Source organism: Carya illinoinensis, chromosome 15 (genome assembly GCF_018687715.1).
Source record: "Carya illinoinensis cultivar Pawnee chromosome 15, C.illinoinensisPawnee_v1, whole genome shotgun sequence".
NCBI classification, from domain to species: domain Eukaryota; kingdom Viridiplantae; phylum Streptophyta; class Magnoliopsida; order Fagales; family Juglandaceae; genus Carya; species Carya illinoinensis.
In genome coordinates this window covers 35,335,933-35,351,844 of record NC_056766.1, presented here as the reverse complement: position 1 = coordinate 35,351,844, position 15,912 = coordinate 35,335,933, and the positions used below count along the sequence as shown (strand labels likewise).

At 40.8% G+C, this 15,912-nt stretch overlaps 1 protein-coding gene across 1 annotated transcript; it reads left to right on the top strand.

Annotated features, from left to right (window-relative positions):
* The first annotated feature begins 7,985 nt into the window (after positions 1–7,985).
* Positions 7,986–9,090, top strand: LOC122296873. The gene is made up of 2 exons (XM_043106669.1): positions 7,986–8,423; positions 8,605–9,090. Exons 1-2 carry the CDS (start codon positions 7,986–7,988, stop codon positions 9,088–9,090), a joined length of 924 nt encoding a protein of 307 aa, XP_042962603.1.
* Positions 9,091–15,912: the final 6,822 nt, after the last annotated feature.

Sequence of the window (15,912 nt, the reverse complement as noted above, 5' to 3'; positions counted from 1 at the left end):
ATTGTATGTTGAGTCCTTAAATCCCTTCTTGTTGATCCTCACATGTTGTTCTTGGATCTTTGCCAAGCTAAAAGCTGTTAATAAATCAGAGAGATTAAACATCCTCACTAGTAGCCTAATTTAATCTGTAAGGCCACTTAAAAAACAGCTTATTTTATGATTATCAGACAATTTCTTTAGCCTATTTGATACTACCTCAAACTCACCTTTGTATTCCTCCACAAACCCCACTTGTCTTAATCTGGTTAGTGTTTTCGGTCATCGTAAGAACATGGCCCAAATCTGGTCAAGAAAGCTCTCACAAAGGATTCTCAATCCACAATAATACCAAAATCTTCTAGATCCTAGTAGCACACCATGACCTTTCCTTCCATGTGAAAGGAAGCTAGCCTCAACTTATGCTGGGGTAGAGTATTGTTAAACATGAAAAACTAATTGGCTTTATAAAGCGCCATGCCAAGGGATCGTCACCATTAAAAGAGGAAAAGTCTAACTTTACTGATCTAGGTACTATTTCACCTCCCACTTTCCCAAGTTGCTCAAATCTGTTGTTGGTTCTAGATATTGAATACTAGTGCTGATGTTCATTATTCTTTTTCTTTAGTTCCAAGGTGAGACCTGTCAATTACTACACCACCAAGTCAAATTGTTTCTTGATTGCCAACATCTCTGCTTCCAAAGTCTTCAAATGTGATTCTATAGTCTTCTTGAAGCCATTCAGGCCATCCTGAAGCTGGTTCTATCTGGTCCCTTCTGCCATGAATTTGATGAAACTTTACCGAGGAAGGACTGGCTCTAGATACCAATTGTAACATGCTAGTGGGAAGAAATGAAAATCTCACTTCGAGGAGAGAGTCCTCCAAGGAAATGAAAGAATATTGAGAGAATTTTCTGATTAACTGTATTGTACAATTTTGAATAAAAACTTCACAACCCTCTTTTGACAAAATATATATGAATTTCTTAATAGAATAGAGCACAAGTTATTATTATCAATAGTGCACCTAAGGAAAACAAGAAGCAAATTAAAAGGACCCATTAGTTCACAAGGTTTTGTATGCCCTACACTAGTGGATTGAAGACCTTACAAACTTACAATTGAAATTAAAACATAAGAAGGATAATGGAGAACTAATGCCCAACCCATGCTATAGCCCAAGTAGTAGCCCAGCCCACATGTAACTCAATCTTCATCTTCCAGCTTAACTCTTCTAAGTCCCGATCCCTCAAGCTTTTGTCTCTTAACTTCAGCAACCCTAGCTCATCCTTACCACATCCCCAACCCCCTGATAGTTGCCAGTGTCAATGGCCCAAGTTGTTACAATGCCACTCTTTGTATGGTTCCAATAAGTCTTTATCTCTGTCTCTCTATCTATTTCTCTCACTCTCTCTCTAATTCAATCTAGGTATTGAGATCGTAGGTGCCACAGGCAGTAGAGCTAGATTCGTTGGCTCACTTAGTTGACAAATTGATAGAAAATGAAAAAAACAAGGCTAGCATTTTTTCTTATCATATATAAGCATTGTTTTTGTGTTTATTCATGTTTTAAAATTTTACATAAAAGGGGTGGGTGCTCTTAGAATTTGGACCAAATATTTGTTTTTTGTTTTTTTTTCTTTTTTACTTTGAGTTTGGTTTAGGTTAATGTGGCAGAGCTTGTGCTTGCTTATTTCCTCCTTCACTCATTTGTTTTATTGGTATGATTTGCTTGTTTCCTTGTTGGGATTATAGTGTTTATTGTAGTGATTATAGTGTTTGTTTTATAGTGTTTGTTCATTACCAATGCTAATGCTCCGAGTGTGTATTAATTTACAAGAAAATATGTATGATTTTCATTATCTTGGATGGGCTTGAACTTTGTTGGAGACTGCAGTTGTTGAAAGTTTAATTAGAATCTAATTCGTAGGTAATGAATAATTCTTTGTGTGTGGAAATTGGGGAGTTCATTGGGTTGATAGAGAGTTTTGGGAGTAAATAGTGCTTATATTTGTATTTATGATTATGCTTTTACATGTTTGCCTTGTATTAATTTACAAGAAAAGGTAAATAATTTTCATTCTTTGGTTGTTTTTGTGCTGTACGTGGTCAGTTTTGTTGGAATTGAATTGGGCAAGTATCAATTTTTTCCTTTTAGAGTACAAAACTAATTTCTCTGGTGCCCTAGCTAGGAATAATGATGTAAATGTTTTTTTCTCAAAACATGCGGAGATATATTCCTTGAATATCATGATGGTCAATCACATGCTTGAATACAAGACCTAGATGGAGCTTATTGGTGAAATGATATTGGCACATACAACCCCAAGTTGTTGGATGATTATATTTGTCGATGTTTTATATTCCCAAGCTTATGGCATTTCTTTATGCAATAGACTTCTTTTCTAAGTTGGGTACTCAATGTAAGCTATGCAGTTCATATATTCCTATATGTGATTGGCTATTTTGTTATTATTATATGCATATCGTTGTTATTCCCCCTCTCATGAATTCATTGGCAGTACATATGTTGGGGTGTAGGACAAGGGGTTTTTCATTTACTTGTGCTCTATTAGGAATCTCTACTAATGAGCTTCACCTTTGTGGAGATGCAGCCACTATTTCTCTTATCCAAGAAATACTGAAAGTGACTGGTGATGAGGTTGAGGTAATCTCTACGTAATTTTGAATCAAGTTATTCTAATTTTGAATCAAGTTATTCTTGTTTTGAATATACTTTTATGTTTTTTCTTTTCTATTAATTTGACCACAAAGTTGCTATCTTGCAGAATTTTTGAACCCCTGTGGATGACCTTCTATAGACTGAAGGGTTATTTCTTTTTATGATAAGTTTAACTGGAAGTTTGTTCATTTTGTTATGGAGCTTTTCTTTACTCAATTTTATATGGATTCTTGTTGACCGGTATTATACTAAAATGATCCTACAAGTTCATCTACAACAATGCTTAGTACTAACACCTTTTAGTTTACCTAGTGGCTTTTCTTGAATGAGTTGCAATTGCTGTCAATTGCATTTGTGTAACTTTATTATAAACAAGCATCTACGAATTGTTGAGTTTATATAAAATAGAACCGACTTTTATGATGTGTTGGGCATGGGTTGCTCTAACTGTTTAATATTTAGAAGCTTGTCTGGTCTTTACCTGCCAAAGTTGATCTTATTCAGATTCTAACTCAATATTGTTCCAGGTCACTAATCCTAGGAAGCTTGAAAAAATATTTGACAAGTGATGGAAGAATGGAAAGTATTTATTTTAGATTAATAATTGTTGTAAGGGGATTTTCCCCCTCGAGCCGAAGGCCTAAAAGACAAGCCTAGAGGGCCAAATATGGGGCCCTAGCCCAAAGCTGAGGTCTACCCATGACCACAATCACGTGGAAAGTCCCAAAAGTAAAGAAGGAGGGGACATGTCACCCCAGCACTCCCCTGCGACACCTAGTCTCAAAAAACCCATGCAGGCAGGTGGAAGGGAAATACGGGAAACTCCTCGGCCATACCAAGGCCTTCGACTCTCTGTGTTTTCTCCAAGTATGCAGGTGATAAACTAAAGACTTGAGTTGCTAAAACCCAGCCCAAAAGTGTACGAAACACAACGATAACAATGGAGCCTTCCGCGGGATCCCTATAAACTTCACTTGTCATTCGTATGCCTGTGACAACCCGTTTTTAAATGACTCAGGGATAAGAAGAAGTAACATTAATAAACATGGAAGCAAGACTCGCGACAATGGAACAGCTGGTAGGGAAGCTAACTACAGAGATAGAGACCCTCCAAAAGGAGAACGAGATGCTCAGAGAAGCCACTAATGAGCCAAAGAACGATGTGGAGCCAAGCAACAACAAGCACTTAGGTTCCAGGAATGCTAGAGGGGGAGGCGACATGGAGGAAAAAAAGAAGAATATGCATAACGAGCTATATAACCTCAAAGGGGAGTATGAAGAAATTGTGAAAAAGATGGACACATAATCATCAGTAGACCAACTGCTCACCAGTTTGGGTCTGCCCTATAGTGAAGAGGTGATGGTTGTACCCCTACTGCTGAGATTATGAGTTCCCCTCATGAAGATGTACAATGGTACCAGAGAACCCCTCAAGAACCTAGAAACCTTCAGGGTTCACATGACCTTACACGGCTTCCCAAGAGAGGTGGCTCGTAGACAGCTTAGGGGAACTAATCTACCTGTTCCTCACTTAGTCTATGGTGAGTACGAGTAGAAGATGCTTAGATGTGTACCTCCTCACCATCAAACAAGTGGAAAACGAAAGCTTGAAAATGAACTTGTCCAATTTCAACAAGGAGAGCATTACGACGGATGACCAAGATGAGAAGATAATTCTAGCAGCACTCCTAAGAGGAGTATGGCCCCAAGTCCCAATTCATGGTTTAGCTGGCAAGGAGAACTCCCACCACATTGCCAGAGTTCATGAATCAAGCCAATAACTTCATCAATTCCAAAGATACACTCTGTGCCTTGATCGAGCTATGGAGGAAAGAACTGGAGAGTGTAGACAAGAAAGGGAAGGCACTAGCCAAAGGCAAGGCTCGTGAGAAGAAGAAAAGAGAGTCAGCCAACACCAAGAGGGAAGAAGCACCCATGAAGGGCCTGGAACTTTGATTTGACCAGCCAGAGCTCACCATCCAAAAACACGACCGTCAGCCCCCTTAAGACAATAGCTACAAGGGCACTAGTCGCCATTATTACACTAAGCACCAGTCCACCACCCACAATACTGAAGAATACATTTCCTTGAAAAGGGAAAGAGAGCAAGCAAATTGGCCATGGCCAAGATATCCTCTCGTCCACAGGCTGGAATGGGAGTGGAGGAGGAGATCCTAAGAAAGGAGCTTAGAGAGGGGAGATAGGCTAAGAAAGGAAGAAAACTGAGGTGAAGGGACGCCGAGTGAAGGCACCCACATGGTCGCTCCCAGTTGCCACTTTAGGAAGGACCACCACTAGGGGAATTCAAGACCATTGCAGGAGGATTTGCCTACGGAGGCACAACCTCATCCAAGTGGAAGGCCCATGCCAGGGAAACTTGATACGAAGAAGTGTTCTAAACCTAGTACCATCTTGCCAAATACAAGAGAAGCAAGTTGACCCCATAATCCCCTTTAGAGAAGGTGATGAGGAGAGAGTCTTCTACCCGCACGACAATGCCCTAGTGGTCACTATGCTGGTCGCCAACTTCCCCACTAGGAGAATCCTAGTTGACAATGGCAGCTCTGGGAGGCCTTTACTTCGATGGAGATAGATGTCGCTCGACTCCAACTAACTCCCATGCCACTAAAGGGTTTCTCTGAAGAAATCGTTCAGCCAGTTAGGACCACCACGTTGTCTGTTTTGGCAAGCGGTGCCCCCAGCATGGCCTCTGTCATGGTCGACTTCTTGGTGGTAAAAGTCCCATTATCTTACAACGTCATAATTGGTCGGCCAACACTCAAGAACCGAAGGGCAATAACATCCAATTACCACTTGAAGATGAAGTTCCTGATCTCACGTGGGGTGGGAGAGATCTGAGGGGAGCAAGTCTTGGCGCGGGAGTGTTACATGCAGGAATTGAAGCCCAGGAGTGGCAAGGTGCATTTGGTCCACACCCCGGCCGACGACAATGTCCTCTCATCTCTGCCTAAGCGCACCCTGGCGATCCTGAGATCTGGGACAAGCAAGCTCTTAAGAGCATCCGCATCGGCTTGTTCAAACCACTTTTCATCTTCAAATTTGAAGGATGTGTTCCAGAAATCTCCTACATCGGTTTAGTCAAACACTTTCTTTCCAAAGATAAAAAATTCTGTAGCAAGTTCATCTACATTGTTTATTAATTTTGGTTGCCTCTGTCCCGCATTTCTTCCTCTCTCTCCTCTCCCGTGTGTCATCACTTCTCTCATTCCTCACTCTTTCTCTGCTGCATCTCACCCTTTCTCCTCTTCTTCTTCTAGTTTTTTTTCTTCTTTCTTTTCTTCTTCCCTCTCCCGTGTCTCTTCCTTCTTTCTCTTCTTCTAGTTGTTTTTTTTTTCTTCTCTTCTTCTTCCCTCCTTCTCTCCCATAGCTCTGCTTCTTCCCTTTTCACTTTCTTCTCTCTAGCACAACACCGCGACAGCTTCTCAAAAGGGAAAAGTTTCAACAACACAGTAATTTTTGAAACCCTAGCTTTGATTGTATTCTAGATTTGGGAATTTGGGTTTGATTTTGTTGATGCATTTTGGATTTGTTTGGTGCCGAGCCTGATTTGTTTGATTTTGATTGTATTCTTGATTTGGGAAAGTATATTTTGCACACCCTAAAGATAATCCTTGACCAACCCCTGACCAAGAGAATTTGTGTGAGTTCATTGCTTTTAACATCCTCATGATATCTATTCGAATGCAGAATCAGTGTGTTTTTTAGCTGCTGTCAAGGTATTTCATATTGATGTTTGAGTTTCAACTTTAAAATATACTTCCTTCTGTACAATGTTTCTAATTGAATCAAGATCCACCTTACTCAGAAGTCAGGCCCCAAAGATTAGCATTATTTTGATCGAGGTTCATTAGCATCTCAAAAAAAAAATTATTTATTTTAGAAGGCATACATCCCAAAATAATAAAGCAAACGAAAAGAGAAAGGCATTCTATCTCATCAAACCTGACTCTGAATTCCATCTCATCAAACCTTTAGGTTTACCAGTTGTACCACTTGTATATATAATTAATGTTGGATCCTCACCTACACCACTTGTATATATAATTAATGTTGGATCCTCGATACTTAATACCATGGAGACAAGTCCACAATAAAACCGAAAAAAAAAAAGAATAAAAGAAGAAAATGACAAAACAAAGATGCTGGAGGTTGGCCTAAATTAAAACTTCTTGCTGCAAATATAGTGCTATCATGTTTACAACAACCACACTAATCTTATGTAGGAACAACCTTAAGTACAAACCTTAAGCACACTCTTATACCAAAGAAACCCAAGAAAAAACTAAATCCTAGTACCTCTATAGTAGCATGAATGGTACCTCTACAGTGTGTGAAAAGAAAAGTCACCACACAACTTCTGAAAAAAACAAATCTGCTCTTGCTCAATCACTATGCAACCAATGAGAGCTATCCTTCAAAGAGTAAAAGGCATGTTGAACTTTACGAGTAATTCTGAAGTAAAAAAGTGGAATATTACCCGTTTCAAAGAGGATGGAGGCTATAATGCAGGTGAAAGACAGAGTCTTGATCCTGAGAAATGACAGAGTTGAACAACCTGTGTTTGGATTCTTTCTCTAGAAGATAAATGGCTTTTATTTCCAATTGGTCCATCCCTGGCCAGCCCAAAATCAGAGAGTTTTGCATTGTAGTCCTGTGAATTGAAAGAACAAAAACTAAGTCTGATTGAATTTTAAAATCAAGTAAATATGATCAAGCATGCTTCCAAACTACATACCGAATCAAGCAGGATGTTGGAGGTCTTAAATAACATAACTACAATTTTTTTCTTTCGAAAGGTTAGCATTAAAGAGTAGGTTTTTTATAAGTAGCATTAAAGGGGGTATAGTATATAGCATTTCATATAAAAAACTCACTTCCAAAGAGATGAGTTTCCATGCTTCCCTTAGGCATGAACTCGTATATCAGAATCCAGTGCTCATCCTCTATGCAGTAACCAATCAACTTCACAAGATTTGGGTGATGCAGCTGTCCAAGATAGTTGATTTCTGCCTGTATGCCCAAAAACATCACAAATCATACAACTATTAACTGAGCTGAAATTAACTATGCATGGTTTCTTTAAAATATGATTGCAAATGTTATGGTGGAATAGATATTAGAATGAACTGTTTGTATGTTATGGTTTCTTCCTTATTATTAGTTCACATGTGAATATTTAAAGTATAATTCATGCATGGCTGTTGTATGTTATTTTGTATTAAACTTTGGACAACACTGCGTACAGAGCTGTTATTAGAATTATGAGTCTAGTGCTGATTTTGTACATGAATATTTGAATCAAGGATGGACACCATATTTGATGAAGATCCCTTTTTTACCACTCTATTGCAAAGTGGTGAACAAGAAATCTCTAGTACCCTAATGACTAGCAGCCATGATAATGTTGGACTCCAAGCAACACAATTGGCAGGTGAAAAAAGGCCACCTAGTAAAAAAACACAACGAGGTGTGTCTTTCACCGTAGAGGAGGACAATCTCCTCGTGTTAGCTTGGCTTAATATTAGCGTGGATGCTATCCGAGGGACAGATCAAAAATATTCACAAATGTGGGAGAAAATTAGTGATTATTACAATGAGTATAAAAAACCTAGCATGGCAAATCGTTCTGGATGGTCATTGACCAATCGATGGTCGGTGATCCAAAAATGCACAAATAAGTTTTGTGCTGCTGTGACCCAAGTAGAATCATTGCATCCAAGTGTTGCAACAGAGCAAGACAAGGTATGAGTTTCTAACTAAATTTGGTTTTGAATTTTTTTACTGAAATTCTATTATCACATTCTCACTACATTCGCATATTTAGATTGAAAGAGCCAAAATCATGTATAGAGAGACTGAGAAGGCCACATACAACATGAAACATTGTTGGTGTCTATTAAGACACCAACCAAAATGGCAGTAGCATGCTTCCATATTGTCAACGAGGAGGAAACTATATGGAAAATGTGCTGCTATTGCAGACTCGACTCCACTAGGAGACGACACCTTAGATGACAACGTAGAGGTCATTTCTGAGAGACCTCCAGGCAAGAAGGCTACAAAAGAAAGTGTTAGAAAGAGGAAGGCCGGAGAAACTTATGATGCTGAATTTACTGAGGCCTTAAATGGCATGAGAAATGACAGAGCCATATACATTTCTAAGAGAAAACAAGAGATTAGCAAGAGTAATTCTGTGGCACACGATTTACTAGTGGAGAAAAAGAGGAAGAATGATATGTTAAAAAGGAAGATCGATATGAAGTTAATGAAATTAGATCTTGCTGGGATGAATAGAATGCAGCAAGAGTATTTCTTGAATATTCGAAAAGAGATTTTCGAGGAATCACGGAAGCAATTTTCATCTACATCTCCACCTCCATCTCCATCTTTTGATTTTGAAGATGTGTAGCCATCTTTATTTCAACTTGTTATTATCTACTTAATATTATTTTGTTAATAGAAATCCAATTGGTTTTAGTAGTTGGGCAGCCACATGTGGTGTTAAATACTGTGGCTGGGCAGCAACTATTGCTAGCTATTTTGTGGCTTTTTGTTGGACTGTTATGTAGGGCTGTTGGACGGACTTTATGTTAGAGATGCTGTTATTTTGTAGGGCTGTTGAGCTGTTATTATGCATGCAGATGCACACAAGTGATTGTTGGAGTTAGAATATTGCCAAAAATCTGTGGTTGCCGATGCACACAAGTTGGGTTGTTATTTTGGGCAGCATTAAGTTATCACATGTAAATGTTGGGTTATTATTTTATTATATATTGTTGGGCTGTGATTTTCTCATATGGAATTTTTATTTACATATGAGATTTTGTCATCTATTTTGAATATAAGATTATTATATTATAGATTGTTAGATTATGAATATGAAAATGAATATGATTATTGGAGGTTATATCACATTAAAAAAATAAAATAAAAAAGTAATTATAAAATAATAATTATAAAATAATAATATTTTATTATTCTAGAAAATGTGATGGCTAATCCAATGTAGATTTTAAGAGTTAAGTGATTAGCTAAAAAATAAAAAGTTGCATATTTTTCAAATTTTGAATATTAGGATAGTCAATCCAATGCCAATGCTCTAAGAAGGCAGAGCCAAACGAGCCGTCCAGAAGCCACCGCCAGGATCAGCACTAGGATGGCCCTTGCGATGAGTGGCGCCATGCAACAGCTCCTCATGGAACACTGGGATGTCTTTACCTGGGGTCACATGGACATGCTCAGAACCAACTTGGAGGTCATCCAGCACCACTTGAGTGTGGACCAAAAGGCTAAGAGGGTAAGGCAAAAACGCCGGAGCTTCAGCACCAAAAAGAACATTGCCATTGTCACAGAAGTCAACATGGTGTTGGTGAAAAATCAAAACGACAAGTGAAGGATGTGTGTTGACTTCACCAACCTAAATAAGGCTTGCCTGAAGGATAGCTTCCCGCTTCTTCGCATCGATCTAATCGTTGACTCCACTATAGGTCATTGTATCTTAAGCTTCAAGGACGCCCACTCTGGGTACAACCAAACCCGCATGAACTCGAACGACGACGAGAAGAAATTGTTCATCACCGACCAAGGGCTATATTGCTACCCAACCATGCCATTTGGGCTAAAGAACAACAGGGCCACCTACTAGAGGCTGGTCAACTGCATGTTCAATAGTAAGATCGGAATAAACATGGAGGTCTATATAGACAATCTATTGGTCAAGAGTGGAACTCTCGAGTAGCACCTAGATGACCTCCGTGAAGCACATTTGCAGTGTTGAGGTAGTACCTGATGAAGTTGAATCCGGAAAATCGTCCAAACAGGGAATAGAAGCCAACCCGGAGAAAGTGAAAGTTGTACTCGGCATGCCCTCACCTCAGAGTATAAATGTACAAAAACTTGCAAGTCAAGTAATAGCCCTTAACCGGTTTGTGTCGAGATCCACTAACAAGTGCCTCCCCTTTTTCAAAGTGATGGGAAAGGCCCAAACATTGGATGGCAAGTGCGACCAAGAGTTCATTGCCCTCAAGAAGTACTTCACCAACCCTTTGTTGCTCAGCTAGCCCTAGTGCAAAGAAGTTTTGGTCTTGTACTTATTAGTCTCCCCGTAGGCGGCCTCCTCGACCTTGGTACAAGACGAAGATGGGGTCCAAAGACTGGTGCACTACACCAGCCGAGCCTACCAAGGAGCAAAGGCCAGATACCCGCTTATAGAACAACTTGCCTTCACCTTGGTGGTAACAACTCGGAAGCTCCACCTATATTTTTAATCTCACATAATAAAGGTCCTCACCGAGAAAAGAAGATCCTGCAAAGACCAGACGCCTTAGGCTATCTCACAAACTGGGCCGTAGAGTTAAGCGAATTCGACATCGAGTATGTACCATGGAATTCAATCAAAGGGCAAGTGTTGGCAGATTTTGTAGCAGAATTTATCGGCTTCCCAAAGGAGGTTGAACATACACTTATCATAAAGCCCTGGTAAGTCTTTATTGACGGCTTGTCTTGTTAGGTTGGAGTGGGAGTAGGGGTGCATATTGTTACAAACAAAGGTGAAGAAGATGATTAGACCATTAAGCTAGCATTCAAAACTACGAACAATGAGGTAGAGTACGAGACATGGTTCTTTGGCCTAACATTCACCAAGTCTTTGGGCTTTGAGGAAGTAGAGATGCGAGCCGACTCCTAGGTAGTGGTCTGCCAAGCACAGGGGGAATACGCGGCTAAGAGCAAAAAATCAAAAAAGTATCTAACATTGATAGAGGCCGAGCGCACCCACTTCAGATACTTCCAAATTCAGCAAGTTCCAAAGGCCGAAAATCAAAAGGCAGACAAGTTAGCACGAGCAGCATCCAAGCAAGAAAATTCTCCCCTACTAGAGTGAACAATAATCAAGACCATTGAGATACCTGCAATGGGGATTGAGGTGGTGGAAGTCAAGCCGAGAGCCCTTGAGTGAGCATTGAATATTATCAAATACATAAATGCCAACAAGGTACCCGACGACAGGTGGGAAGCCAGAAAGATTAGAAATATACTAGCGCGTTATACTATGGTCAAGGGAGTCTTGTATCGAAGGGGATACTCCACATCTCTCCTGAGGTGCCTCTCATTCAAAGAAACCCAATACGTGCTGGTAGAAGTACACGAGGGAGTTTGTGGCGACCACTCTAGAGGGAAGGTGCTAGTAGGCAAAGTGATGAGGGTAAGGTACTACTTGCGGGGCGCCCTTCAGGATGCTGAGGAGTACGTGTAGAAGTGTAAGAATTGCCAAGTATATTCCAGAGTGTCCCATTGCACACCAGAAGAACTGACATCGATCACTTCACTGTGACACTTTGCCCAATTGGGAATTGACCTGGTAGGCCCTTTCCCCCAGGCAAAGGACTAAGATATCTAGTGATGGTAGTGTTGTAGTAGACTATTTCACAAAATGGGTAAAGACTAAGGCATTGGCAATAATCATGACAAGTAACATTACACAATTTCTATGGAAGACGATCATCTACAGATTCGGCATTCCTCGCATCATCATATCAAATAATTTGAGGTATTTTGACTCTGACCACTACCGAGATTGGTTCCAGAAACTAGACATCAAATTTTGCTACTCATCTCCATGACATCCCCAGTCCAATGGGCAGGTGAAGGTGACCAACAAAATGCTAATGAGAATACTCAAGAAGAAGCTTAGTAACAAAATTGGCACTTGGGCAGAGGAGCTCCCCAGAGTTCTATGGGCATATCGGATCATGGTGAGGACCCCGACAAGAGAAACTCCCTTCTCCCTCACTTACGGCCATGAGGCAATGCTGTAGGTTGAAGTCGGGTTCCCCACCTATAGGGTGCAACACTTCAAGCAAGACTCTAACAACAAGCGACTAAAGGAGTAGCTTGGCTTGCTGGAAGGGCTCAGGCTTGAAGTGGAAGTGAGAACAACCATCAATGAGAAGAGGGCAGAACGATGTTTCAACCTAGTATGCCCAAGGGCATTCAAGGTTGGGGACCTCGTACTGAAATAGATGGGAACAATAACACTCCCCCATCACGGCGAAGTGTAGATCGGTTCCTCAACCGATCAACAAATTGCCTCACCCGGAGGGACCAAAGGGGTGGGCTTAGCCTAAGGCATCCCTACCCCTCCCCCATGGAGTGCATGTTTAATCCTTCGACTACCTGGCACTATTCCGAGAACGCCATCACCAACAATGAAACGTCAGACAGCAAGCACCTTACATCATCGGCAAAATATCCCAGGTTTGCAAATTTGGCGCTCGTGGACTAAAGATGAGTTGTATTAACTTTTTTATCTTTTCCAACTATATGTTAAACTCATCAGCTATGTGATGGCTCATCCCTCTCCAGTCAAGCCAAAAAAGAGGTTTGGCCCAAGGCATCCTAGCCTCTCACCCCGAGGGATGGGAGCCCAGTCTTTCCATAACACTGCTTAACTCACTCAAAACTCCACCAGATCGGGATCGTGCGACTACGTTTAGGGGTCAATCCTGCTCACAGATTGTTCATAGTACAAGTGACATCACCCTCACTCGATACACTCACCCAAAGAACACAAAAAATAATATATATATATATATATACACAAAGTACAAACAAAGGAAAGCGAAGGAGGTAAAATGAAGGAAAAGAATACAAGTAAAGTATTTCATAATATTATGGAGTACAAACGAAGGAAAACAAAAAATATATGTTAGTAAGAGGAAAATGTTTAGCTGGTGGGGTTAGAGCTGGCAGGGTTGTCCGAGAGTGTACTCGGGATCAACACTTTCCCTATCAAGCCACCTTGCTTCAAGGAGGGAGATCTAATATTTTTAGTGCCATCAAATTACTTTGGGGATTTAGGAGCACATGATCCCTCATTCTCTCCAAACCTTCCAGGTAGCCGTAATTCCAAGTGTTGTCATGGATCAGACAGACTAGGTAATGGCAGCCTCAGCACTGTCAATGTGAGAGCGCAAGTCCCAAATGGTCGCCTTATGGACTGCCATCACCTAGTCGGCCTCAGTCTTCTCAGGCTTCAAGGCCAACCTCCACGAAAACTTGCCGCTATATGGCACAACACACCAGGATCCTCCATGTATTTGGGTGGAATTGGGCAGGAGCCAAACCCAAAAAATCCAGCACATTGTAAACTAGACAACAAAAAGGCATGAGGCCACTGGAGAACATGCTTGGGTACCGAGCCACCTTTGATGAGTACCCTTCGGAACCCACAGCACCCTCATTGATGGACGGCACCTCCAACTCAAAGATACTTGGTACCTTAAACTTCAACTAACTTACTCAGAGTTACCATTGACTGCCACAAGAAGCCGTCAAACATCTGTGCTTTGGCACGAACCTTAAAAGGGTCCAAGTCGCCGGAGGTCCAAGGAGAACCAGAAGGTTTGACTAACTTAGAATTTTTAGAAGCAAAATGTGAAGAGTTCTTGGGAGCCATGAGATTGTAAAAATAGAACGCAAACCACAAAGAAAAATTTGAAGAGGAAGAAAAGAATATCAAAGCATACTCTAAGAAAGGAAGAAGAGATAAAGCGGGCACCAACTACAAAGGGAAATGGCTTAAATAGGCTCCAAGCGACAATTGGCATCCTAGAGTCGTGAGAACACATGCGCCCAATGAAGCCCTCAAGCTCATCCCGAATCTAGTGGTGCATACTGAATGATGTGACGTAAGGGGAGCCATTTGACATCAATGTTGAAGGGACAAACCGGACACAATCAAGTGCTGGAATTTAACCGTCAGAAAATGTGCCAATAAAGTCAGAAGGGGAACCATCGTACACTGCATTAAATGATGAAAAGGACCAAGTAAAGGTGTCTAGAAACCTAACACGTGGAAGAGCTGGGAAGTAAAATGCCCACCCCTTTCGAGAAAAGAATAGATCAAACAATAACAACCTTGGGAAGATATAAAGGCAAAGGTAAGAAGAAATTCCCATCAAACAAGAATTGTGGGGTGACTCTAAGGGGATTTTTTCCCAAGGGATGAAGGCCTAGAAGACAAGTCCAAATACGGGGAGCTGAGCTCAACTGAACGGTCCCTCGACCAGTTAAGGGCCCCCAACCCAAAGTTGAGGTCAACCTATGGCCACAATCATGCAAGAAGTCCCAAAAAGCAAAGAAGGGGGGGGGACACATTGCCCCGGCACTCCCCTACGACACCTAGTTTTAGAAAACCTGTGCAAGTAGGTGGGCGGGAATTGTAAGGAGCCCTCGATCTTCTGACAGCAAGTGAGAAGCCTGACGATGTGCACCTATAGGATAAAATGGATAGAAAGCCACGCCTCATTAATGATGCCAATCCCAGGACTCCACGCCGCATTAATTGTTCCAACCTATGAGCTATACCACATTAAAAGATTCTCACTAAAGGAACAACTGAGGGAACATATACCCCTGACACAAGGTATGGGCGGTCCCCTTCTCTCCCCCCCCCCCCCCCCCCCCACCTCCCCCCTTCACCCTCCCTGAAACCTAGTATAAAAGCTGATCCCCAAGTACAAAGAACTCTCTTTGATTCCTCTACACTCTTGCATAGACTACTGAGGAGATACTAACTTAAGTATCAGAGACTCCCCGGTCTCACCAAGGCCCCCGAATCTTTTTGTTTTCTCCAAGTCTGCAGGTGCAAGACCGAAGACCTGAGTTGCTGGAACCCGACCCAAAGGTGTATGAAACACAACGTTAACAATTTTCATTACATTATTTCCATTGTTGCTAAAGCTGATTGGCTGGAATTGAGAAAAATAAGTCCATTTTATTTGAATAATGATATTGCTTACCAAGAAAAATTATATTTTGATTAATTCTTACTAACAATATTTTCTTTGGTAGGGGGATTGTTATATTGGCTAACTGTCATCTATACATAAAACTAGTTATGCTTACTTTCTCCATGCGGTTATTCTTGGCTAAGTGTATGTCCAAGCAAATTTGTTGAACTCTTTGCCATAAGAACTCTGTTTTTTATTAACGTGGTTGTTACTTTTTTGTAGATGAATCCTTCCACTTTCCTTTTTAACTAATGTGTTCCCACCCTCATCCTCTCTTTCTCACCTTCCTCCTAGTGCAGCTAATGAGTTGTTGCTTGCATGGCACATATTGAGTTATTATTATTGTTTTTTGTGGTTTTATTATTTTATCATTGTTTTACTTAGCTTGTGCTTCCTTTTTGTTATCTTAGATCATGTTGTTAGGATATATGTGGTTAACT